Raw genomic sequence first — 26,393 nt, forward strand, 5'->3', positions numbered from 1 at the left:
GTTTCTTCTGTCTTAACCATTCGAAAATAATGGGTTTTTTTATTCTTACTATTATTTGGTGATGTTTAGATGCTACTAAGAGCATTTCTAAAACCTTTATATCCTAATTAGGACTGCATGTCCTAATTAGATTATACAATTTAACGTACAATCTAATTATTTGTAAAATGCAACGAATTCTGTGCTGGGATTGTTTCTAAATGTTTAGTAAGGTTTTACTTACCATAGTTATTGACTGTAAACATTAATATATAGATAATGCAAGAAAGCAAAGTGAATCACTTAAATTGCCTATTGGATATCTACATGTCAATTAGCTTTTCTTCATATAAAAAAGTAAATCAATTTGACCTAATATACTAATTTTATTAGCATTAGATTGCTGGCTCCTAACCCAATCCTTAAGGTACAATTACAATACACGATTTAGACATTTCCCAGTTTTGTTCTGATTGTTATACACACAGAACCTGGACTATCGTTGTGCCTTGAGGACTTGGTTGGAAACCATTATTTTAATATTTTGCTTTTAAGAAAATCCAATTTATTCCCTGTTATATTTTCACATGGACAAGTATTCGACACATAGGCATGTCAAGTATCAAAGCGCAGCTAAATCTTAGCCAGAGCTTATTATTGTAATGAAATTCTGCAGAAAACGATTTCCAAACCATACTTGTTTTCTAAATAAATGTGTAGTAGGGCACACTCTGAAATGTTAAAAAAGGTGTTTTGTGTGACCAATCCACTTTTGATTTGGGCACCAAACATTTGGCATTTATTTTGTTTAGCTACTTTCATATATTACTTCCAATTGCCAGATCTATTTTATAGTCAACTTTAGTTATTTCACAATTTAGCTAATTTCATTGTTCAATCTCCATTTATTTACCCTTACCCTATGCAAAATTTGATTTGGAGATTAATTTCGGTCTCAACTGCAATTTGTGCAAAATGTACCAGAATCACAAACTAACCGAAATGTACAGTGGCCAAGCATGTTCATCCGAGTCGTAATTCTGAATTCTGGTACCAAAAAAGAGATGATTGATAGGTAAAATCAATCATTGACGGTTAGAGGATAGTCACTAAATGTTGACATAATTAGCAGATCACGTGAGAAAATCGAGGGAAACATGAAGGACCAGTAAAAAAAAAAAAAAATTAAAAAAAAAAAACAACCACTGTTGTTTACGTTTTCTCATTGATATGTGAGCCAAATGGTAGGAAAATGTTCCTATTAGTGTATTGAACATATATACATAAAATTATATGATCTACAGTTACATATGTAGAAGTATTTGAATTGCCTATTTTTGTACCATTTTGGTTTGCCTGATTTGGTTCCTGATCTGGGTTTCCAGTAATTATACCAATAAATTCTATCAAGTTAAACTGAAACCTGGCTACAATTCAGGCATCCCTAAAAAAAATCTGTCAAATATTTTTTTGTCATGCACAAGTTTAATGAGCAATAATCAAACAATACAGTTAGTATAAAACTGCTGTCAGGCCAGATCATCTCCTCTTTTCTGCAATTTTTTTTTTGTCAAGTAGCCTGTTTTGGTCTAAATATGGTAGCTAAATTAACAACCACATTTCACTTATCAGTACATTCCAACATCACTGCTGCTGTAAACTAAGCCTTTTCTGTGTTCATACAATGAATTCTCAAAATATAACTACTGATAATACACAATGAGCCGAGGTTTGTCCCTTATCCCATAAAAGTAAAAAATATAGGAGGAAAATGTCATCCTGTGTTTACTGCATAATGTAGATTATTTAAAAATTATTCCACAAAAGTATAGTTAAAAAGCAAAATATCAAAGATAAAGTCCAGACCTGCTATCTCTTTACAAATAGCCCAGCTCACTGCTTAGTAAATAGGGCTATCTGCACCAAAAGGTAGAGTTGGAGGCCGCACATGCACCATCTGTAGCTCAGTTCTCTATCCTGGGAGAAGAGAAGAGATCAGACCACGTTGCATATGTACAACTAGGACAAAACTGTTACATGATTGGCACCTCTAAATTTTATAAATTCTAAGCCACTTTCAAGGTACTCCCTGAACCATCAGTTGTGCAATTATGCAAAGTGGTGATGATGATTAAAGCGATCCTTTCAAGTGTATTATACCCCTAAGCTGAAACAACAATAAATAAAAAAAATACACAGAGATTTCAGTTGTGCTGCAGAACATGTAAGTTTTCCATCTGTGGCAACTGTTGTATAAATAGAAACTATATTTATTCTGTTAGTGTTGCACTAACCTGCATAAGAAAATAACAACGCACTCTCTGTGTAAGTAGTAGTTTTAAACAATGTAGTATTACGTATTATCTCCCCCTTGGAAAATATGTATTATATTTATAAATTCCAATGAATTATTCAAGATGATAGTAGATGTTTTCAATGCACTCCAAGTGCATACTTTGACAATATTATATGTAAGAAATCATTTCAGTGAGTGCTTTACATAGTGTTTTGTAATAAGAGTGCCATATATGCACTTCTAATTTAAGACATGATTTTGCTAAAGGTATATTGGTGACTTGCTTTCTAAGAAGTGATTAGAAGGTATAGGGAATGCAATAAAATGTCCTTTAAGTTAATGCTGACATGTTTCTTACACTGCAGGAGGATATAATTAACAATAGTACAATACACTAACCAAAATACCCCTTAAAATGCCCCAAATGTGACAGTTCAGATGCTGATGAGGCAGATAATAGTTTACAATAATGGTTTTGCAGTCAATGGAATGGGAAAAACACTGTTTGATATTTTTATTTTTTTTAATGTTGCTCTGTTCTGTGATTATGTGTATTGCTGTAGCTGCCAGTGTTAATTTTGTTTTTGTCATAGTCTTTTGACTAAATAGCCATTTTAGTTATAGTCATATTTCAGTCATCTGAATTTTTTTTGTTTTGTTTTTTTTCTAGTTTTTGTCAACTAAATCTCCAGTAGGACAAAGTTATGGACAAGCGTGAGTTTGACAAAAGTTGATAGAAGGTGGAGCTCTGCCATCAACCTTTATCCAATCTCAGCAGACTCATTAGTCATGGGATTTAGGCATTAATCTATGTTGGCTTTCACCATTTTGAAGAATCCTCCAAAGATCTCAGTGTTGTACTCTTGTGCATATGCATGAGTACACCACTGACACAGCTCATGGCAAGTGAAGTGCTTGGAGCTGCAGTGGACTTGCACGACAAAGATGATGGCAAAAACAAGAGTGTAGGGGAAGGTAATTTTTACTTAACTCAAGCTCTCTCGTGGCCGCCACCATCTTTGTCTTGCAGGTCCACTGCAGCGCCAAGCACTTTAATTGCCATGAGCTGTGTCAGTTGTGTACTCATGCGTATGCACAAGAGTACAACACTGAGGTCTTTGGAGGATTCTTCAAAATGGTGGGAGCAGGGGAAGGTCGTTTTTACTTAACCCAGCACATCTGCCAAAGAACACAAGTCCCTCTCTTTCGCTGAAACTAATATAATAATTAAAAAATACTATAATAATATAACAAAACAACAATAACAATACACACCATTTCTGTGACTTTCTGTGACACAAGTGCCTCTCTTTCGCTGAAACTAATATAATAATAAAATAATACTATAATAATATAACAAAACAACCATTTCTGTGACTTAAGGATTTTTGTGTATTTTACAAAGATCCCCAAAATTGACAGATTTGCTTAAACAGTTTTTGAGCCACAAATCAGAGAAAGAAAATCAGCTAAGGGGCTTGTGCATATGAGCAGGGCTCTTGCTCAGTACCAGACAGTGGCGTACACACACTCCATGGGGCACGGTGCGAAACTGATCCGTGGGCCCCCTACCCTGACCCACTCCCCCCTGACTGTGCCCCCCCGACACATACTTACAGACACAAACACATACACACACCCCCGACAGACACATACATACACACATGCAGACACATACATACAGAGACACACACGCAGACACATACATACAGAGACACACACAGACACATACAGAGACACACACACACATACAGAGACACAGACACACACAGACATACATACAGATACACACATACAGAGACAGACACACACATACACACATACAGAGACACAGACACACAATCATACACACACACAGAGACACAAACATACATACACATACGTACAGATACACACACACACACAGAGACAAAGACACCAACATACATACACACAGAGACACAGACAGACACACACATACAAAGACATACATATGGATAAACACACACAGACATACATACGGATACACACACACAGAGACAGACACACATACATACAGAGACACAGACACACACATACATACACACATACAGAGACACAGACACAGACACACACACATACAGAGACACAGACACACACACATACAGAGACACAGACACACATACACACAGACACAAAGACATACAGAGACACAAATACACAAAATGTTTCCTACCATGTGTGACTTTCCCTGGGGTCCAGTGGTGGCTCAGCCTGATGGGAGTCAGAGTTCCCAATCTTACTCCCTCCTCCTTTCGGTTTCCTCCCGCGCGGGCTCTCAGTATGCTGGGAGGAGTGACGTGTGGTCACTTCCTCCCAGCTGTGATGATGTAATCACAGGGGGCCCGGTCGCGCTCTTGAAGTGCCCAGCGCAGACCGGGCCCCCTTACAATCCATGTCCATCGGGTGTCCCTGACATCATGGGCCACCCGATGAACCCCTTAACATGCGGCCCCGTCCGTTTGCCGCACGGGCCGGGGCCGCAAAGCGTGGCAGCTGCTACCCGGTCGCGGGGGTCCGCAGGGCGGCTGGGCCCCCTGGAGTGCCAGGCCCGGTCGCAGCTGCGACCCCTGCGACCGCGTTACGTACGCCACTGGTACCAGACTATGCTATTGACTATTGACTTCAGGACACTAGCCTATGAAGTGGACTGGACCAGTAGTTGTTTTGTTACTGGCTTCACTGAAGGGCTTTCTGATACCCTTGAGGATGTGATTGCTGCCTTAGACCTACAAGACAAATTTGAAAAGTAAATCAGATCAGATACAAGTATCAGATTTAGACCACTTTAAGAGTACCCTTATTGTCCCAGGGCACAGTCGTTGATTCAGAGTGCAGCTATTAGTACAGGCCACAATGCTCCCTTAACAAAGTGAAGGAGAAAATGACCATGCATGGAGATTAGGGCCAGAAAGTGGCTCATAGGTGAGACTTCTCTTGAGTCTTGGCTGTCAGATGGCTGATTGAATTAAAGTGCTCTTACTTATATTACATAAAGTGTAGTAGCTTACATAGCATGGGAAAGCCTTGGTAAAGTCATAGGAAAGCCTTCATAGGAGCTTTCTTTGCTTTGAGAGCCCTCATGGGCAACATTTATTAATTGTATTGTGTCTTGGTTTTATTTTTTTAATCAGTTTTGTTTTTGTGAATGTTTTTTTTTTTTCTTTAGTGTTTTCTTAATACTTTTGGGAATAACCCTTTAATAGCTACATGAGAATGCTAACACTTATTGCATAATAACACATTTTAAGTTCTGCATTCAATTTGTTATAGTCCTGAAGTCAATATGTTTGTGGAACAAGTTGAGGTGGTTTTGGACATGCAAGTAGACCACAGCACACTGGTTGAAAACAAAATTTTTAAAAAACCACTGAATAATATGTGTTTATGCACTAAATGATTTGAAGGGAATTTCCATCATGAAGGGGTTAATATTGCAAAATTTTCAAAATAAAACTACAAACTTTGCTATATAGAATTAATATATAATTTGTTTCAAGAAAACCCAACAACGGCAATGATTATCCATTTGTCTACCCACAGATAGAAATAGAATTGTCATGGCTACTGGATATTAGATGTCATTTTCCCAATAACAGAACCTGTCCTGAACCACTGTTTTTGTGCTATAAGCTTTCCAATGTATTTGGATAGAGACACAGCACAGCAATGTCTGAAAGAGAACAACATCTGGGGCAGTTAGAACCCTGGCACATGCACAAGTCATGCTCAAACAAGCCCCCAGCTCACCTGCCAAAGAACACAGGTCCCTCTCTTTATCTAAAAGTATGCCTAATATAATAATAAAATAATACTATAATAATATACCATACAAGTATAACAATAATTGGAGTCTGTCATAACAACCCACATGCATACACTGTTTTCTTTGCTGGGAAATTAAAATTTAAACTATGCCTAGCTTGTATACTTAAACATGCACTTATGAATCACTAATTTCTGTCAAAATTACACAGGCTGCATTAATTAGAAAGCTTTCATAATCAGAGCGTATCTCGTCAATATTTTGCATGCTTATCAAAAGCAAACATGCCTCATTAGAAAACATACCTATTGTAATCCATAGAAAGATTATTTCTCTTGTCATGAGTTTCACTTATTGTATTCCAGTCTTAACTAGGCACGGATAAAAAAAAAGATTGCTTGAGATGGACCTACTTGAAATTTAAGCAAGATACAGAATAGTTCAAACACTCTAATACTCACAATAGTTCCAACACTCTAATACTGTGTATAAGTAGAATTTAATTGGATCAAAGATGAAACAACGCTTTGGCACCACTGTCGAGCCTCAAGTATCCTGACCGTCTTTGTCAAGTATTCTGGTTCAGCATATCTGCACTTCTTTTATCTGTTTTGGTTTCTGCCATGGCTGTCTATCTAGTAATGACGATTATAAAAGACTTTCATTGTAAAATTACTACGTGTATTGGTTCATGAAGTGTTAAACTTGACAAAATTTCAAAAGCAAAACTGAAACGTCGACTCAACTTTGATCCAAATAAAATCTACTGATGCACAGTATTAGTGTGACAGTACGTTTTAGAATTGGACACTGCTGAAATTTTGGTTTCATACAAATACATTTTGCCGGAAAAAAAAACATTGTTTCTGATCAGCCAAAATTTGTCCCTTCATGCATTAGTTTTCGGACAAAACATAGCCATTATTTTTGCCATAGTTAAGGATAGCATATTAAGGAGATGTTTAGTAGATAGCTCCTTTTTGGCATTCTTATAGCAATCCCACAAGGATTAAGGAGTTATCTACTAAAAAACTGAATAACCAAAATTACAAAAATAACTTCCTTTTCATCATTTTGGTCTTTCAGACAACATTACTAAGTGCCATGCAACGAGTAGGGGGATGCATACTAGTTGCTAGTCTTTTTTTATAGCTGTTGCTAGTCTGCTCATTTGCTATTTTTTTTCAGAGAAAAGGCAGTGTTTACATTGCCCCTAGGGACACCTCCAAGTGGCCACTCGTTAGATGGCCACTGGAGGGGCTTCCTGGCTCAGGGCTGCACAGTAGGCAGCCCTGCCATTCAGCTTCCCCACTCTCTGCATGGAGACCCTGAATTTTCCTCATAGAGATGCATTGATTCAATGCATCTCTATGAGGAGGTCCTGATTGGCCAAAACAGCATTTTCCAATGCCGCGCGGGTGCGCCCAAGCTGGCTCTGCCCCCTTTGTGACATCACCAAAATGGCCGATTTTAGCCAATCCAATGTTTTCACCTATGGGAATGCATTGGATTGGTTAAAAATCGTCCATTTTGGTGATGTCACAAAGGGGGCGGAGCCAGCTTGGACGGACCCACGCGGCATTGGAAATAAGGTGAGTTTTAAACTTTTATAGGGGGACTAAGGGGCGGCAAGCCACCTAAATGGTGGGTTTAGAACTATAGGGTCAAGAATACATGTTTGTGTTTCTGACCCTATAGTGTTCCTTTAACCCCTTAAGGACACATGACATGTGTGACATGTCATTATTCCCTTTTATTCCAGAAGCTTGGTCCTTAAGGGGTTAAAGATATTTCTGGTGCGGTTTATCAATTTTGCATTGGGTCTTTGTTTGTAATGTATGTAATGTATGTCACAAGTTTCGGGAATCATTGTTTAGATTCACTGCTGCCTCACCATAATAATAGTGAGCACATAATCCTCAATCTATTTCCAAGCTGTTGTTTTTCATACAAGCAAGCAGCCAGTGGCTAGCAACTGAGCAGATATCCCCCTATATAACAATGTTTGACATTTAGTGAATATTCCCCTATATAACAATGTTTGGCATTTAGTGAATATTCCCCTATGTAACAATGTTTGGCATTTAGTGAATATTCCCCTATATAACAATGTTTGGCATTTAGTGAATATTCCCCTATGTAACAATGTTTGGCATTTAGTGAATATTCCCCTATATAACAATGTTTGGCATTTAGTGAATATTCCCCTATATACCAATGTTTGGCATTTAGTGAATATTCCCCTATATACCAATGATTTGCATTTAGAATAAAAAAAAAGAAAAAAAAAAAAAAAAGAAAATTATAATAAAAAATAATAATACAAAAATGATTGCAGCTTCCGAATGAATCTAAATTGTATGCTGTCCAGTAGGTGGGAGGGTATGCTAGGGAGGGTCTGCTGCTGATTGGCTGTAATGTGTCTGCTGACTGTGAGGTACAGGGTCAAAGTTTACTCAATGATGACGAATAGGGGGGGAACCGAACATCGCATGTGTTCGCCCGCGGTGGCGAACGCGAACATGCTATGTTCGCCAGGAACTATTCGCCAGCGAATAGTTCGGGACATCACTATTGTTCAATTCTTGGTCCATATCAAGGTCATATTAGCTTAGATCTGGGTTGCAGACATATTTTCCGCTTTTTATTTTATTCCCATCCATACCGAAGTCTCTACTCCACCAACACAAAGTTACAAACACATTAACTCCACTACACAAATAAACTGCATCCACTTTATACACACAGTGCATCCAATTGTATACACACAGCATACACTTTATACACACAACAAACCAGCTACACACAATTCATCCACTTAACAAACACTGCATCCACTTCTCACACACACACACACACACACACACACACACACACACACACACTGCATCTACTTTACACCCACACTGCTTCCACTACATAAACACTGCATCCACTTCACACACACACTGCATCTACTTCACATACACACTGCTTCCACTACACAAACACTGCATCCACTTCACACACACTGCATCTACTATACACACACACTGCTTCCACTATACAAACACTGCATCCACTTCCCACACACACACTGCATCTACTTTACACCCACACTGCTTCTACTACACAAACACTGCATCCACTTCACACACACTGCATCTATTTTACACCCACACTGCTTCCACTACACAAACAGTGCATCCACTTCACACACACACACACTACATCTACTTCACATACACACAGCTTCCACTACACAAACACTGCATCCACTTCACACACACACACTGCATCTACTTTACACCCACACTGCTTTCACTACACAAACACTGCATCCACTTCACACACACACTGCTTCCACTACGCAAACACTGCATCCACTTCACACACACTGCATCTACTTTACACCCACACTGCTTCCACTACATAAACACTGCATCCACTTCACACACACTGCATCTACAATACACACACACTGCTTCCACTACACAAACACTGCATCCACTTCCCACACACACTGCATCTATTTTACACCCACACTGCTTCAACTACACAAACACTGCATCCACTTCACACACACACACTACATCTACTTCACATACACACTGCTTCCACTACACAAACACTGCATCCACTTCACACACACACTACATCTACTTCACATACACACTGCTTCCACTACACAAACACTGTATCCACTTCACACACACACACTGCATCTACTTTACACCCACACTGCTTCCACTACACAAACACTGCTTCCACTACACAAACACTGCATCCACTTCACACACACACTGCATCTACTTCACATACACACTGCTTCCACTACACAAACACTGCATCCACTTCACACACACACTGCATCTACTTTACATACACACTGCATCTACTTTATACCCACACTGCTTCCACTACACAAACACTGCATCCACTTCACACACACACACACACTGCATCTACTTCACATACACACTGCTTCCACTACACAAACACTGCATCTACTTCACATACACACTGCTTCCACTGCACAAACACTGCATCCATTTCACACACACACACACACTGCATCTACTTTACACCCACACTGCTTCCACTACACAAACACTGCATCCACTACACAAACACTGCATCCACTTCACACACACACACACTGCATCTACTTTACACACACACACACTGCTTCTACTACGCAAACACTGCATCCACTTCACACACACACTGCATCTACTTTGCACACACTGCTTCCACTACACAAACACTGCATCCACTTCACACACACCGATTTACTTTACACCCACACTGCACCAACTACACACACTGCACCCACTTTATACACACATACTGCATCCTTGTGGGCGGACTCAGGGTGGGACCTGTGGGTGGACTCAGGGTAGGCCCAGGAGTTGAGCTGTGTAAATAGACTCAACGTTTCTGTAGACAGACCTAGTTCCAGTCCCTGCTTGGCATATGAACTCCATTAAACACACACAAGAGGATATCATCATGGTAGGTCACTAGGTAGGCCCTTCTGTTCTGGAGACTGTTCTGTCAGGCGTTTATATTTGGGTTTAATGGGTATCCTGGTGACCTTATCCTATTTGTTTATATTTTTTTCTGTAGTATAACAGGGATTAGTTTATCAAAAGCTGTTGATGCTGAAATGCCTTTTTTATTGTAATCTCAATTTCTACCATGCAGTCAATTCTTTATTCATACTCTGCAGACCTATAAGTCTCTAAAGAATGACACATTCTATAACATAATAGGAAGCTAAAATAATATAAAGCAATTTTACAAAAATAAAACAGCTAATTTGGAAAGGTACTTTTTAAGGCATATACATTTGAGAAAAATGTTAACAATCTTTCCCACTTTTAGTATTGTTTTTCATACATGCCTTTTGTTAGTCTCATAAAGTAAAGTCATTTGACATGAATGTACATAGTATTTTCTTTTCATCGTTTGCTAAAACTACCCTTGAGAGTTTTGGCTTGGCTTTATTTCACAGTTTACATGAAGTACTGTCAGGAAAATTGCAAACATTTGGCCTGCTTCGTGTTGATTTATTTTAATGTTTAATACAACACTCTTTTTTTCTACTGTCTTCTGTCATTTTAAATCAGTTATATACAATTATACAATATAAACACTATATGGCTATGTGTAATCAAGTCCTATACATACCTAGATACCTTTAGCAACCACAATATGTATTTTTAAACCTGGAATTGGTTCAAAAGAATATGGAAAACGAGAATTATCTGATGAAAAGGTGATAAATGTGTTTAAGTGGTAACAAACTAAATAAAAAAAAATCTGTGATGAAAATTTAGGGTAATTTGATGGCTAAAGCTAGGTGTCTGCTAGCAAAGACCCAAAAAGACCAAGTGAAATTACTCCCCTGAGTGGCCCAATTGAGGTGTGTAAGGTTACCCAAATATCAAGCTTCTCAGCAAAGAATGTAGTTTTAGGGGCGCACTATGCAAATCCATATTTAGTATATTGCCAGTTAGTCAATATACAAAATTAATTACTGCAAGGAGCAATTTAAGTGCTCCCACCTGGCTCCTGGTACTCAGTAAATGAGTCAGAATGCTGCTGCCAGGTTGTCATGGCAATGTTCTGGCTCATTGAGTGACCGTTGGGCCAAGAGAACATAAACACCAGAGGGACCAGCAAGTCCTGCAGGTTATGCACTTTTCTACAGAAAAATAAGAGGTCTTCTGTAGATCCCATCAAATGTTACTGTTCAGAGGTTGTTGGATATGTTACTATTTTCAGTAATATTAAAGGAACATAATAGAGCTAGGAATTCAAATTTGTAATCCTAATGCTATAGTGCCTGGTGGCCATTAAGGATACCGGCTCCCACCTGTAGGGAGTAAAAAAGGTATTTTATTTACCTTTTCTCCATCACAGCTCCGTTCTCTGCACTGCTGTTCCACTTCCTTGGCTGAGATCATAGGAAAGCACTGAGGGAAAACACTGCGCTGCAATCATATGGTCCCTCTGACAGCCACTAGAGGCATTAAAACCCCGCACTGAAAACAATGCTGTTCTGCAGAACAACAATCCTTTCACTTGCAGGGTTCAAACAGGAGGAGTGGGGGGGTGGGGGGGGGGTAAGGCATGAAGACCACCTCATTGAGAGATCCCAGCAACTTCTCAGTCTCTGCAAATAAAGCCAAACTTGTGGATTTTTCCAAAAGTGACATAAGATTCATATGACCTTTAAATTGTGCACTGGTTATTTATATATTATGGAAATGGGAAATGGAAATGGGATTATGTTATAACTAAAACCAAAATCGTGTTCTAAAGTCATGTACCTTTTTGTATTTTTTTTCTATGCATTGTTCTTGCATGTTTTGTTTATAACATGTTATCTCCATAATTCATTTAAGAAACAGGGTCAGTCTCCAGCCTACAGCATCAATGCTAGAAGCTTAAGGATATACATCCTTTCACTGCATGTGAATTGTGCTAAGGGAGTCATTTAGAAAGAATGATTCTTGGGCAAAATTACTGATGGAAATAGTAATGGACATCAATGAAAAAGTACTCAATATTTAATAGTATGCTCCACAGTTCTTTCTTATACCTAAACTCATAAGAGATGAAGTCAGCCAAGGATTCAATAATACTATATGTAAACACAAGATATTTTAAATTATAAGTGGTCATTTTTCATAAGAGAGTTGTGCTATGTTTTCAGTTTGGCTACTCTGGCATTACATTTGAAATTCTCTTTGAATTCACTTTAGTCAATAACCTTTAGAGTCATGCCCAGTGGGCTTTTTATTTTATTTTACCATATCCAAAGGGAAGAATGGGATGCTTACTTATATGTACTCTCTTCTTCGCCCTGCTCTTCATCTTCCACCTACTAACTTGACCGCCTCAGACTTTGCAACTCACTTCACTGACAAGATCTCTACAATCAGAGAAGAGATCTCTCATCTTTCTTCTTCCTCTTACAATACTTCTCCTAACTTCACTCCCTCTGCTGTTCTATGTTCATTCGCACCCGCTACATCGGAAGAGGTTTCTGCTCTGCTCCAGTCCTCCCGCCCCAGCACAGTGGCGGATCCAGAGCCTGATCTCGGGAGGGGCACTTGTAGATTATTTAAAAAAAATAATCCTGGCACAATAACCACTACAGCTCAGTGTAGTAGTTATGGTGCCAGTAGTGCCAGGATCCCACCCCAGAGTAAGTAGTCATACCGTTTAAGAACAGTTTGACAACTTACCTGGGGTCTGCTGGGATATAGGGCATAGGAGAAGTGGTGTGTGTTAGGTGTGAAGTGTGTGTGAAAGGTGCAGTGTGTGTGTGTGAGCGGTGAAGTGAGTGTGAGTGCGTAAGGGTTACAGTGTGTGTATGGGGGCACTGTATGTATGTGTGGGGCAGTGTGTGTATGGGGGGGTCGTGTGTGTGTGTTTGGGGCAATGTTTGTATGGGGGCAGCAGTTTGTGTAGGGCACTGTGTGTGTATGGGTGTGCAGTGTGCGGGGCAGTATGTGTATGGGGCAGTGTTTGTGGGGCAGTGTGTGCATGAGGACAGTGTTTCTGGGACAGTGTTGTATGGGGACAGTGTTTGTGGGACAGTGTTGTATGGGGACAGTGTTTGTGGGGCAGTGTGTGTATGGGGCAGTGTGTGTATGGGGGCAGTGTTTGTATGTGGACAGTGTGTGTATGGGGGTCAGTGTGTGTAGTGTTTGTATGTGGGGCAGTGTTTGTGGGTCAGTGTGTGTATGGGGACAGTGTGTATATGGGTACAGTGTGTGTATGGGGACAGTGTGTGTATGGGGTCAGTGTGTGTATGGGGTCAGTGTGTATGGGGTCAGTGTGTGTATGGGGTCAGTGTGTGTATGGGGTCAGTGTGTGTAGTGTCTGTATGGGGTCAGTGTGTGTATGTGGGGCAGTGTGTGTAGTGTGTGTAGTGTGTGTATGGGGGCAGTGTGTGTATGGGGTCAGTGTGTGTATGGGGCAGTGTGTGTATGGGGTCAGTGTGTGTATGGGGGCAGTGTGTGTAGTGTGTGTATAGTGTGTGTATGGGGCAGTGTATTTGGGGCAGTGTGTATGGGGGAGGGGAGGAGGGAAGGGGGGCTTTTTTTAATAAAAAAACAAAAAATGTATTTAATAAAATATATTTATGCCCCCCTCATGGGGGGGGGAGGGGAGGAGGGAAGGGATGCTTTTTAATGAAAAAAAAAATGTATTTAATGAAATATATTTATGCCCCCCTCCCTTCTTACCTTTATTGAGGAGGAGGGGGGACATTTCTGGATCCCTGGTGGTCCCAGTGGGGAATCCCTGGTGGTCCAGTGGTTCCAGTGAACTCTAGCCCGCGCTCCAGGGCTAGAGTTCACTCTCGCGAGATTTGGAGCGTTGCCGTGGTAACCGCGGCAACGCTCCAAATCTCGCGAGAGGAGGACCCGGAGGAGCTGCTGGTAAGTACTCCCGGGTCCTCTCTCCCTCCCCTGCCGGCTGTCAGCACAGTGCCTGCGGACCGGGGAGGGAGATCACTGATCACTCTCCCCGATCCGCAGGCACATTGCAGGGCTGGCGTTTGGGCAATGTCAGCCCTGCACTAGCCGGCAGGGGGGAATCTCGGGGGGGGCAATTGCCCCGTTGCCCCCCCCCCTGGATCCGCCAATGCCCCAGCACCTGCTCCCTTGATCCAATTCCCTTGCATCTCATCCGTACTCTGTCTTCTTCTCTTTCTCCACCTCTCACTAAAATTCTCAATCTCTCTCTCTCCTCTGGCATATTTCCATCACCCTTCAAACATGCAACTGTAACCCCAATTCTAAAGAAGCCTAATCTTGACACTAACTCCCCATCCAACTATCGTCCTATCTCGCTACTGCCCTTTGCATCCAAGATCCTTGAAAGAATTGTGTATGCAAGATTGACAGACTTCCTCGAGTCCAACTCTCTGCTAGACCCGCTTCAGTCTGGTTTCCGCGCTAAGCACTCTGTGGAAACGGCACTGACCAGAGTATCCAATGATCTACTCGCTGCAAAATCTCGTGGTCACTACTCTATCCTAATTCTCCTTGACCTGTCTGCAGCTTTTGACACTGTTGATCATCAACAGCTTCTTCTCATCCTCCGCAATATCGGTCTACAAGATATTGCTCTCTCCTGGTGCTCCTCCTACCTCTCCCAGCGCTCTTTCAGTGTTTCTTTCTCTGGATCTGCTTCTTCTGCCCAACTCCTCTCTGTTGGTGTCCCACAAGGTTTAGTCCTTGGTTCCCTACTGTTCTCCACCTATTCTGCCTCCCTTGGTAAACTCATTAGCTCCTTTGGCTTCCAATATCATTTCTATGCGGATGACACGCAAATCTACCTGTCCTCTCCTGATCTCTCCTCGTCTCTCTTGACTAGTGTCTCTGACTGCCCCTCTGCTGTTTCTAACTGGATGGCTGCCCACTTCCTTAAACTAAACTTGACCAAAACTGAAATTCTGGTCTTTCCTCCCTCAACAGTTGTTACTCCTGTGTCTGTCTCCCTCCAAGTCAACGGTGCTACCATCAGCTCCACCACGCAGGCTCGCTGCCTAGGTGTTCTCTTTGACTCCAACCTCTCCTTCAAGCCTCATGTTCAATCTATCACCAAATACTGTCATTTCCAGCTCAAAAACATTGTGCGCACCCGCCCCTACTTAACGCCAGATGCGACTAAGGTGTTGGTCCATTCCACTGTCCTTTCTCACCTTGACTACTGTAATCCGCTTCTCAGTGGCCTTACGTGCTCCCAACTTGCGCCGTTACAGTCCATAATGAATGCGGCGGCGAGGCTCATCTTCCTGTCCGCCCGCACCTTCCATGCCTCACCCTTCTGTCAGTCCCTACATTGGCTTCCTATAAAATATAGAGCTCAATTTAAAATTCTCGTTCTTGCTTTCAAATCTCTACATAATGCTGCTCCCACCTATCTATCCTCCCTTATACACAAGTATGTCCCGTCTAGGCCCTTACGATATTCTGAAGACTTACGTCTATCTTCTGTCCGTACTCCCACCTCTGATGCTCGCCTTCAAGATTTCTCGAGGGCTGCACTGTTTCTGTGGAACTCGCTTCCCTCCTCTGTTAGATGCTCACCCAGTCTCCACTCCTTCAAAAAATCGTTAAAAACCCACTTCTTCATAAAAGCGTATAAATTAAACTGTTAATAGCTCCCAACTGATTCCTCTTCTGCAACTGTCACTAGTCTAATACTATCCTTACCTTTTTGTGTCATTTTACCCCACTCCCTCTAGCATGTAAGCTCATTGAGCAGGACCATCAACCCATTTGTTCCTGTGTGTCCAACTTGTCTGGTTACAACTACATGTCTGTTTGTCCACCCATTGTAAAGCGATGCGGAATTTGACAGCACTCTATAAATATCATAATAATAATAATAATGTATAATTATACAGAATGCTATGTTTGTATTCTGTGTTATAGATGATGCTATATCCAGCATTACTATCCCATGATCTACTTCTAACTGTCAATAACACCTTTACCATTTTTGTTTTCTATATGTAACAAGGAATAGGTATCTTGTCAGGATTGTTATTATTATTATGTTATTATTTATATAGCGCCAACAAATTCCGCAGCGCTTTACAATGGGTGGATGAACAAACATGTAGTTGTAACCAGACAAGTTGGACACACAGGAACAGAGGGGTTGAGGGCCCTGCTCAATGAGCTTACATGCTAGAGGGAGTGGGGTAAAGTGACACAAAAGATAAGGATAGTATTAGACTAGTGACAGTTGCAAGAGAGAAATCAGTTGAGAGCTATTAACAGTTTTATTGATACGCTTTTATGAAGTAGTGTTTTTTGGGGTTTTTTTTTGTCAATCTTTATTTTATTGAAGCATTATCTGAACATTACAGAAAGGAAGAAAATGATATATATATCCGTGAATAAGCACGTGAATACAGTAAATAATAACAACATCGGTATATTTCCACATGAGCGTCTGCTTCATTTTATGTTTTAAAGAACATCGCCTTCTCAGGTTAGCTAGGTACATATAACCATTATGTAATTTTAGCATGACAGTAGTTTGGCAGCTTCTAAGGCCTCATCCACGTTTGTTACTGCGGCGGTACTGATTTTCTAGTGGAGCAGTGCTCCTTTGTATATAAAAATAACAGGCTTAAACTATCTGACATGTCCCAGCATTAAAGAGTTTGGTTCTGAGCTGTACATGTAATATAGATAGTATGGCACACATGCTATGCTATGGTAGTAGGCAATATAAATGTGACAGGGCGTCTGAATATACTGTGCACATTGTTAGAATAATAAAAAAAAAAAAGAAATGGGTTTTTAATGATTTTTTGAAGGAGTGGAGACTGGGTGAGCATTTAACGGAGGAGGGAAGTGAGTTCCACAGGAACGGTGCAGCCCTCGAGAAGTCTTGAAGGCGAGCATCAGAGGTGAGAGTACGACAGAAGATAGTCGTAAGCCTTCAGCAGAGCGTAAGGGACTACACAGGACATACTTGTGTATTAGGGAGGATAGATAGGTGAGAGCAGCATTATACAGAGATTTGGAAGCAAGAACCAGAATTTTTAATTGAGCCCTATATCTTACAGGAAGCCAAAGTAAGGACTGACAGAAGAGTTAGGTGTGGGAGGTGCGGGCGGACAGGAAGATGAGCCTCGCCGCTGCATTCATTATGGACTGTAACGGCGCAAGTTGGGAGCACAAAAGACCACTGAGAAGCGGTTTACAGTAGCCAAGGCGAGAAAGGACAGTGGAATGGACCTTAGTCGCATCTGGCGTTAAGTAGGGTCGGATGCGCGCAATGTTTTTGAGATGGAAGCAACAGGATTTGGCGTGAAGGAGAGGTCGGAGTCAAAGAGAACACCTAGGCAGTGAGTCTGCATGGTGGAGCTGATGGTAGCACCGTTGACTTGGAGGGAGACAGTCACAGGAGTAGCAATACTTGAGGGAGGAAAGACCAGAATTTCAGTTTTGGTCAAGTTAAGTTTAAGGAAGTGGGCAGCCGTCCAGTTAGAAATAGAAGAGAGGCAGTCAGAGACACTAGTCAAGAGGGACGGGGAGAGATCAGTAGAGGACAGGTAGATTTGCGTGTCATCCGCATAGAAATGATATTGGAAGCCAAAGGAGCTAATGAGTTTACCAAGGGAGGCAGTATAGGTGGAGAACAGTAGGGAACCAAGGACTAAACCTTGTGGGACACCAACAGAGAGGAGTTGGGCAGAAGAAGCAGAGCCAGAGAAAGAAACACTGGGAGAGGTAGGAGGAGCACCAGGAGAGAGCAATATCTTGTAGACCGATATATCAAATATATCAAAGAAGTGATGTAAGGATTGGTTTAAACAGGAGTACAGAGAGGGAGATACATTGAGGGGGAGGGGGAGGGGAATACTAGAAAGACCTAAGTTTATATTATCTAAGTTAAAAGAGTCCTATATATTTAGCCTACCCCACAAACACAATCACATTCAGTCAACTCCACACTTATTATTATTATTATTATTATTATTATTATAATATTTATATAGCGCCAACAAATTGTGTAGCGCTGTACAATGGGTGCACAAGTTTGACGCACAGAAACAGAGGAGTTGAGGGCCCTGCTCAGTGAGCTTACATACTAGAAGGAGTGGGGTATAGTGACAATAACAGAGGGATTGAGACCCTGCTCAGTGAGCTTACATACTAGAGGGAGTGGGGTATAGTGACAATAACAGAGGGATTGAGACCCTGCTCAGTGAGCTTACATGCTAGAGGGAGTGGGGTATAGCGACACAGGAACAGAGGGATTAAGGGCCCTGCTCAGTGAGCTTACATGCTAGAGGGAGTGGGGTATCATGACATAAAAGGTAAGTGAAGTATTAGGGAAGTAGATTGGTAGAATAGTATTCAATGAAGACTTAGTGTGGGGTTTTGGTGCCATTAACAGTTAAATTGATATGCTTTTGTGAAATGATTTAATGATTTTTTTGAAGGTTTGGAGACTGGGTGAGCATAGGGAAGGGAGTGCCACAGGAATGGTGCAGCCCTAGAGAAGTCTTGAATGTGAGCATCAGAGGTGGGAGTGCAAACAGAGAATAAACCTAGGTCTTCGGCAGAGCATAGGGACCTAGACAGGACAAACTTGTGTATTACGGAGGATAGATAGTTGGGAGTAGCATTATGTAGAGATTTGAAAGCAAGAACCAGAATTCCAGAATGTTGTCCTATATTTTACAGGAAACCAACACAGGGACTGACAAAGGGGTGAGGCGTGGGATGTGCAGGTGGACAGAAAGATAATCCTCACCGCCACCTTCATTATAGAAATGGGGCAACTTGGGAGCAGTAAGATCATGAGAAGCAGATTGCAGTAGTCAAGGCGAGAGAGGACAGTCGCATGGACAAACAGCACAGTAAAACCTTTATATTATACTCAAACTGACTGCCTAGAAATTTCATTGAAAGATATACCATAAAATAAAGAAGGGTTACTTTGCTTTATGGGCTATGCCGATGTTGACAATATGTGATCTGGTGGCATTGACCATACATCTTAATGTAGCACACGTGAGACTCTTAACAGATGATGTCCATTTGCTGAAGATCACTTCAGAATATTCAATTTTGCTTTACCTCTGGGACTCTGCATTAACAATATGCTAAAACCCTACAAACTGACAGAGTTGCTTTAAAATACAGTATTTTTTTAGCAGTTTGTGATCTTTGCAGTTTTTGAAAAAAATTGAAAAATGACATTATATGCCATGTCTCCCTGTTGTAAACCAATTCCCTGTCAGCGTATGTATACAGCTTAATGACAGCACTACCTGAACTGAATATCTGGAAGCCAAACAGCCTGCATTAGAAGGACAGGCACCCAGGCAGACAGTCCCTGGTTCCCTCATTCCTGCAAACTGTATTGAAATCTTTACTGGGGTAATTATAATGCAGAAAGGGAAGCACATTAAAAAAGAAGGAAATTATAAATAGCACAAAGAATAGCTCACTTAAGTTACATGATTGTATAGAGTGTAAGAGATTGTACCAGCGGATCATAGTGATGCTACTGTTTGCCCTGTTCACTGCATTCTTAGCATAGCTAAACTAGGCTTTCTTTAGACTGGATCTAGAAGTCCCCTCTATGTGTTTCCAGGCAGCGTCCCACTTTACCTCACCTGCTGACAATTTTAGGGAGCTGGAGTATCCTAGCAGGCTCGGCCCGATCATATTGTCCCCCTATTTCTACCCCCTTACTAATGAACTAGGAGAGCACTTCTTGGAGGGGAGATACAACTCATCAAGACAAATGATTGCCACCTGTGAGCTGGAGGAAGCCTCCTGTCTCAAGCCAATAGAGCTTCAGATAAAACACAGGTGTATTGCACCCACTGTCTGGAACTACACCTTTTTTGTGACAATGCATCTGATGAATGAAAAGAGGCAATTTTGTTTAACCCCTTAGGGACACATGACATGTGTGACATGTCATGATTCCCTTTTATTCCAGAAGTTTGGTCCTTAAGGGGTTAAACCAGGGCCTACTGGCTCCTTGTTATGCCTTTAACACAACTTTATTCACAAATTGTTTGTCATGAATTCAACAGGGAATGGCAAAAACAAGGTAAAACTTTTTTCGAATTGTTTGACAACATCCCTGGGTCCTGCCAGGCACCAGTGTCTTTAGTCCCTAATTCCAGTTTCTCCTTTCAGAAGAATCCAGTTATCTGCACTGAGCAATGCAGTGTCATGTAGGGCTGCACTCACCACCTGAAAGTTAAGACCAAATATGAAGTGGGGCCCCGAGGGTAGTCAGGTGTGTTTTAAAACCATTTCAAACTTGTTTTACATTTCACTGGGGTGGCATTAGTAGGGTAAAGCAGTTATTGTGCTTAGAGTGTTCCTTTAAAAGTAAAGTTTGTTAGCACTTCATCTGTAAATCATAAAGAACTGATAAGAGGTTCCGTTCAAAATTAGCAGAATTAGATTTTTTTTCTCAGCTAGTTTATTATGGCTTATATGTTGCTCTAAGCATGTCCAAGCTTTGCAAAATTGCAAAGTTGATGTTGAATGGAGCTCATTAAGAAGCATTGAGTTAATTTAGTCCATATGGGGCAATATAATCTATATGAGAAAAATCAGCAGCAATTAGCTTCATCATGAAAATTGAACAAGTGGCTGTAGTAGATGTCAAGTAGGCATGTTGTAAGCAAAACACAAACATTCTCTTGAAATGGCAATGTTTAACTTTACACAAACAGGACAGCATCTTTCCACCAAAACCACTACAATAAAGGACTCCAAGCATCATAAACACTAAAGCACACAAGTGTGCCAGAGGTATGCTGGTGCTCCCAATTAAAATAATCAAACTGTTTGCGATTTGACTTCTTAGTTGAGCTCTACCAGACATTGGTCCTGGTCCCTGCCTTTGCCACTGGCAGAAGCTCTTTGCATAAACTAAGCCCACCAGTACAATCCTTAGAACATTGGCTGGGAATCATTACATCCCACACTCTCAGACAATGAGCAGGACCTGAAGTCCCTCCTTCTCCTTTTCTTCATAGAAGAAGAGTGAATAAAGGACCAGACACCATGTTACTTTTGTCACTTGAACCACTACAGCATATTTTTAATGTTCCTTTAAGATGTACTAGAAAGTGAACTGATCTCTGTGATAACTCATCAACTGCTGGTGGTTGCTAAAAGTGATGAGTTGGACTGATAAACGACATATCCCATAATACCATATAAACCATCTGCACATAAGAAATGTATGGGATAAAAGTTTCTACCTCCTGTGGGCCGTCCCATTGTAGAGAAACTACAAGCAAGCAACTTTATTTTTTTTTAATATTTTACTTTTTTGTATTTTATTTTTGTTTTATATTTTAGAAACATTCAAAAATCTGGTTAATGTTTAACCCTATCTTGATAATTTTTTTGCTTAGCTAATTAGATGCCAAATCACTGCTTAGTAAATGGACCACATTGTGTATCCTAATTCTAACCACAGTGATGAGCAAGGTTTTTAACCTGTTTGGTGCTGGAGAATTGAGTAACACATAAACTCCCTTCGAACAATGAAATGTTTAGCTACAGAAAGAAAAGCAATATTTGGTTTATGTTTCCATTTGGAACTCAAATTGTTAAAAGTATTCCACTTGATGCATTATTTTTTCTTCTTTGTTTATCTTTCTTTATCCCACATCAACAAATCAGATACAATAATGGAGTTCTGCCAAAGATATTTGATTGGTTAGAAGAACCATTAAGATGGCAATAAGTGCAAAGCAAAGCAGGCATTATCCATTTAAATCTTATACTGAGCAGTATTTCTTGTTTGGCACATAAATGGGTTGTTTCCACGTCTTAACTTAAAAAGCAAGAATGTTGCTGTGTTTCAGTATTGATTTAATTTGAACCTGATGAATGTGGAACAATAAATATAGAAAGCCCTAGAGCTGTAGGCAGAAAATAAGAAAAAAATAGATAGCCTCTATGAAATGTCATTTATTCATTCCCCTTTTTTGAATACCAAAGCACAAAATCGGATGTATTTTTTTTTTCTGACCCATCACTTTTTTATCCTCCCTAGGGAATTTATTCTGACAACTTCACCACCTACTTCTATCTCCCATAGAAGATGATAAAAGGGAACTACACGTCCCTACCTATGCTGAGGAATCATGACAAACCGTCAGGGAATAGAAGACTGCTCTGCAGACAACCATTTATAAAACATCAAGTGAGTTAAATTATTTAAAGGGGTCATATAGTGATTTATTGGCATGGCAATAAATAAGCTTATCATATCCTGCTTTTTGTCACGTGGTCTACATATATTTCGTGCAGCGCATATAAATTATCATCTCCTGTGTTTTATGCAAGTCACAGAGAGAGAGAGATGTAAAAAAAACAAAAAAAAAAAAAACATTCCTGTTATCACTGGTCCCCTTGGTAATGTGTAACACTGCTAGTGCTGCATTAGATGGAGGAATACGGTAATGCAGGAACATAGTCTTAGAACAGTGAGACTGTGTATCAAGCTGCAAGTAGCAATAGCTGGGTGATAGGAAGGGCTGTGTAGACGCTGGAGCAGAGGACTTAATCACTGTCAGTGTCACTCTTAGCAATATAAAGTCAAAGGATACATTTAGGTGTCTCCAAAAGAGGTGTCTTGTGACATCTGAGAACTTCAGGGCTTTTTGCACTTTTCCCTCCCTTGATTTAGCAAAGCACAGTGACGCAGGGATGGCTGGCCACTAGTCTGCAGCCCATTCCCTGAGCAGTTGTGTTGGAGTTGATGGAACCGTGCAAACAGGGAGAGGAGACAGAGGGAGATCTGAGCAGGAAAATGGGGAGAATGAGCGTCTCACAGAGGGATGGGGACAATCACCCTCTTTTAAAGCTCCCTTGAGTTGGATTGCAGCATGTCAGCCAAGTCTAAGGGGACATCCTCGCCAACAGAGGGGAATGCCTCGAAAGCCAAGGTGAAAGAACAGATCAAGATTATTGTGGATGATTTGGAGTTAGTACTGGGAGATCTGAAGGATGTAGCTAAGGAACTTAAGGAGGTAAGGACTCCGAAGACAAGCGGGAGAAAGCTTTACATTGCAGTGGATAGGAGGTTGTCTGAAAGTCCTGCTCAACTACCAAACCCTAAGCAATAGGTAACCATCCTGTCTGTAGTGGAGAGAAACACGCTGTATGTAAGAAAATGTCATTGTTCCAGGTTGGAGAGAGAGAGAGAGAGAGAGAGTGTGTGTGTGTGTGTGAATGGATGGGATCCATTCAGTTGCAGATGTCAATATAACAGCTGGGGATGTAGTAGTTAAACGAGCTGCCCTTCTTGCCCATGTAGTTTGTGTGTGCTGGATGAAATGCACATCTCAGTTCTGTACTGACTGTGCTGTATATTTGGTTGTGTTCCTCTGGAGTGAATTATGATGCATGCAGCTTGTGAATGATGGGGAGGGGGTCTATAGATTGCTGCTTTTTTTTTTTTTCAATGGATATCAGTGAATTGTCCTGGAATCTTAGGGGATGTTTAGTGGAGTTTATATTTATTGATCCAAGTTTTTTGGGCTCGCTTGGTTTAAAAATATGTATTTCTGGGAATTAAAGAGCATCATATAGTGAGGAGTCAGTGCAAATCCTGTCTCAAAACTATGGTTGTGTGATGTATCTTCCGGCTTTCGGACTTTTTATCTTGCATTTTTTTATTTATAAAGGTTAGCTGTTTCAGAATTCCATTCTTTCAGTCCTACGATTGCCAATACCGTGTTGTACACCCACTAGTAGCACTCACAGGGTGAATGAACATCAGTAGTGACTTCTGCCTCTCACAACATTGCCTATGTATCATTGAAAGCACCTTTCTCAGCTTAGAGAGATTTACAATGTCCTGAATTAAAATAATCCATGCAAGGGCTGTGCTGTAATTAACACTTTAGGGGAACACGTGATCTGAACATTTGCTTGCCAAAATGGATCAACACACATCTGGGAATGAAAAGGTTAATGATATATTCAAATACTCTTACATAGATCTGCCTTGTGAGATTCCTTTTACCTGTAATAATAGGGAGACAAAAAAGAACATTTTAGGATGGTTAGACAGGCAATCTCTATATTCCCCTCTGTACGATGGTTTTAAAGCATGTGAACAAATATATAGAATTGCTAGACATTATTAGCATTTTAATTATTTAATCAACTGAACTGGCGCAATAGCATTAGTCATAAACCATACTGACATTTGCATAGACATGAATGGGTTTTTGTAGCTTGCAACAATGTTAAGTGAAGGAACTGATTGTGTGCTTCAAAGACAGTGTCACTAAACCACTCTCTTAAAAAGAATTCAGCCTCTGTATTAATATATATTATAAGATCAAGCCTGGGACCATTCCATTTGTAGATTAGTGCCAGTGGTTTGCAAAAGTAATTATGTAAGTGCTTAAATAAATAATACATTTCCTCTTAATATTTGGATGGCATGATTAAAATGAATAGATCAAAATCCTCTGTCTTGAGCACATTTAGGGAAAATATGCTTCTTTTGCCAATGGCAAGTGTCACATTCCTTCTGCTTCAGCAGGAGACATAATGTATCTCACAGGATAATGTCAACAGGAGATAAATTAAATGCAGCAAACATTTTTTTTTTTTTTTTTTTTTTAAAGCACTTCTCCAAATCATAATTTTGCAACACAACTGGTGGACAGATGGCTGGATTAGATATATTGAAATTCTAGTACAAAGATGCTGTACTTCACCTTGTAATCTTGTGTTTCCCATTTATATAAGACATGCTTTTATTATATTCCGCTTTTAGTTTCTCTATGTGGGCTGCCTGCAACAGGTTTGTTATTTGACAGTTATGTTTTGGAATTGAACCCTTTGATGGTGGTAGAGCTTTGAAATGAGCTAAACTAATTCTGTAAATAAAGAACTAGAGCGTTGTCTGTCTCTTCTAAAAACACTGTGTGTGTGTGTGTGTGTGTGTGTGTGTGTGTGTGTGTGTGTGTATATATATATATATATATATATATATATATGTGTTAGATGCAACTGAACCTGACAATATAGGATTACATCAGACAAGAAACTGAAATGACAGATTAATAGTTTCTCTCTTTCTCATCGATTAGTCACACAATGTGAATTTTCCGCTTGATTTAAGTATTTTATTATTAATGACATAACATATCATGAATGGTAAAGCATAAATCATGCACATTGTAATTTTTAGTTTTTTTTGCAATCAGTATTAATTGTCTCTAATTTTTGTGTTTTACTCTTACTGAAAGCGCTTGCTGATTAAGGGTTTGTGTCCCGTGTTTTAATGCCAGTGGCAAATAATTCAATTAAAATGTTTTTTTTTTCCTCCTACTAAATCACTTTTCTGTTTTTAAAAGCTTTAACAGGATATCCTGATACAACCTATTTTGTTGCTTATTGAGGAATCACTTTGAGAGCAGATTAAAAGCACTGCCTGGCAGTATTTAATTACAGCAACTGGAAGGCAGATTGGTTTACTAATCTTTCATTCCATTTTTTTTTTTTTTTTTTTGTAGCTATACTTTGAAATAAAATAAACATGTATGTAAAACACTTGGCTTGTTGTAGAGAAGCCGCATAACATAATTGTATTGGTTTTTGTTTGTGTCTGTTCAACTCAACTGATACAACATTTAAACTCAAACTAACATATCCTGATGATCAGTGGTGTGAAACTGTGCCCACCCTAGTAGGATAGTCTACACTTTCAAGGGTAGAGCATATGAAAATTTTCTGTATGCACGATTCATATACTTCACAAAAAACATAAACTCATTAATTAAGTAGACAT

The 26,393-nt window shown here is 40.2% G+C and overlaps 1 protein-coding gene across 2 annotated transcripts in view; it reads left to right on the forward strand.

The window, feature by feature from the left end:
- Nucleotides 1–23,059: 23,059 nt before the first annotated feature.
- The window catches only part of PRR16 (proline rich 16), a 412,708-nt gene continuing 409,374 nt past the window's right edge, over nt 23,060–26,393 (forward strand). The window contains exon 1 of one of the 2 annotated variants that reach the window (XM_063454122.1): nt 23,060–23,613. In XM_063454122.1, coding sequence (XP_063310192.1) covers nt 23,470–23,613 — 144 coding nt within the window. In that variant the 5' untranslated portion in view covers nt 23,060–23,469. Of the gene's footprint in view, nt 23,710–26,393 lie in introns of both variants that reach the window. The other variant, XM_063454123.1, reaches the window with a different exon arrangement.

This window comes from Pelobates fuscus, chromosome 5 (assembly GCF_036172605.1).
Source record: "Pelobates fuscus isolate aPelFus1 chromosome 5, aPelFus1.pri, whole genome shotgun sequence".
Classification (NCBI taxonomy): domain Eukaryota; kingdom Metazoa; phylum Chordata; class Amphibia; order Anura; family Pelobatidae; genus Pelobates; species Pelobates fuscus.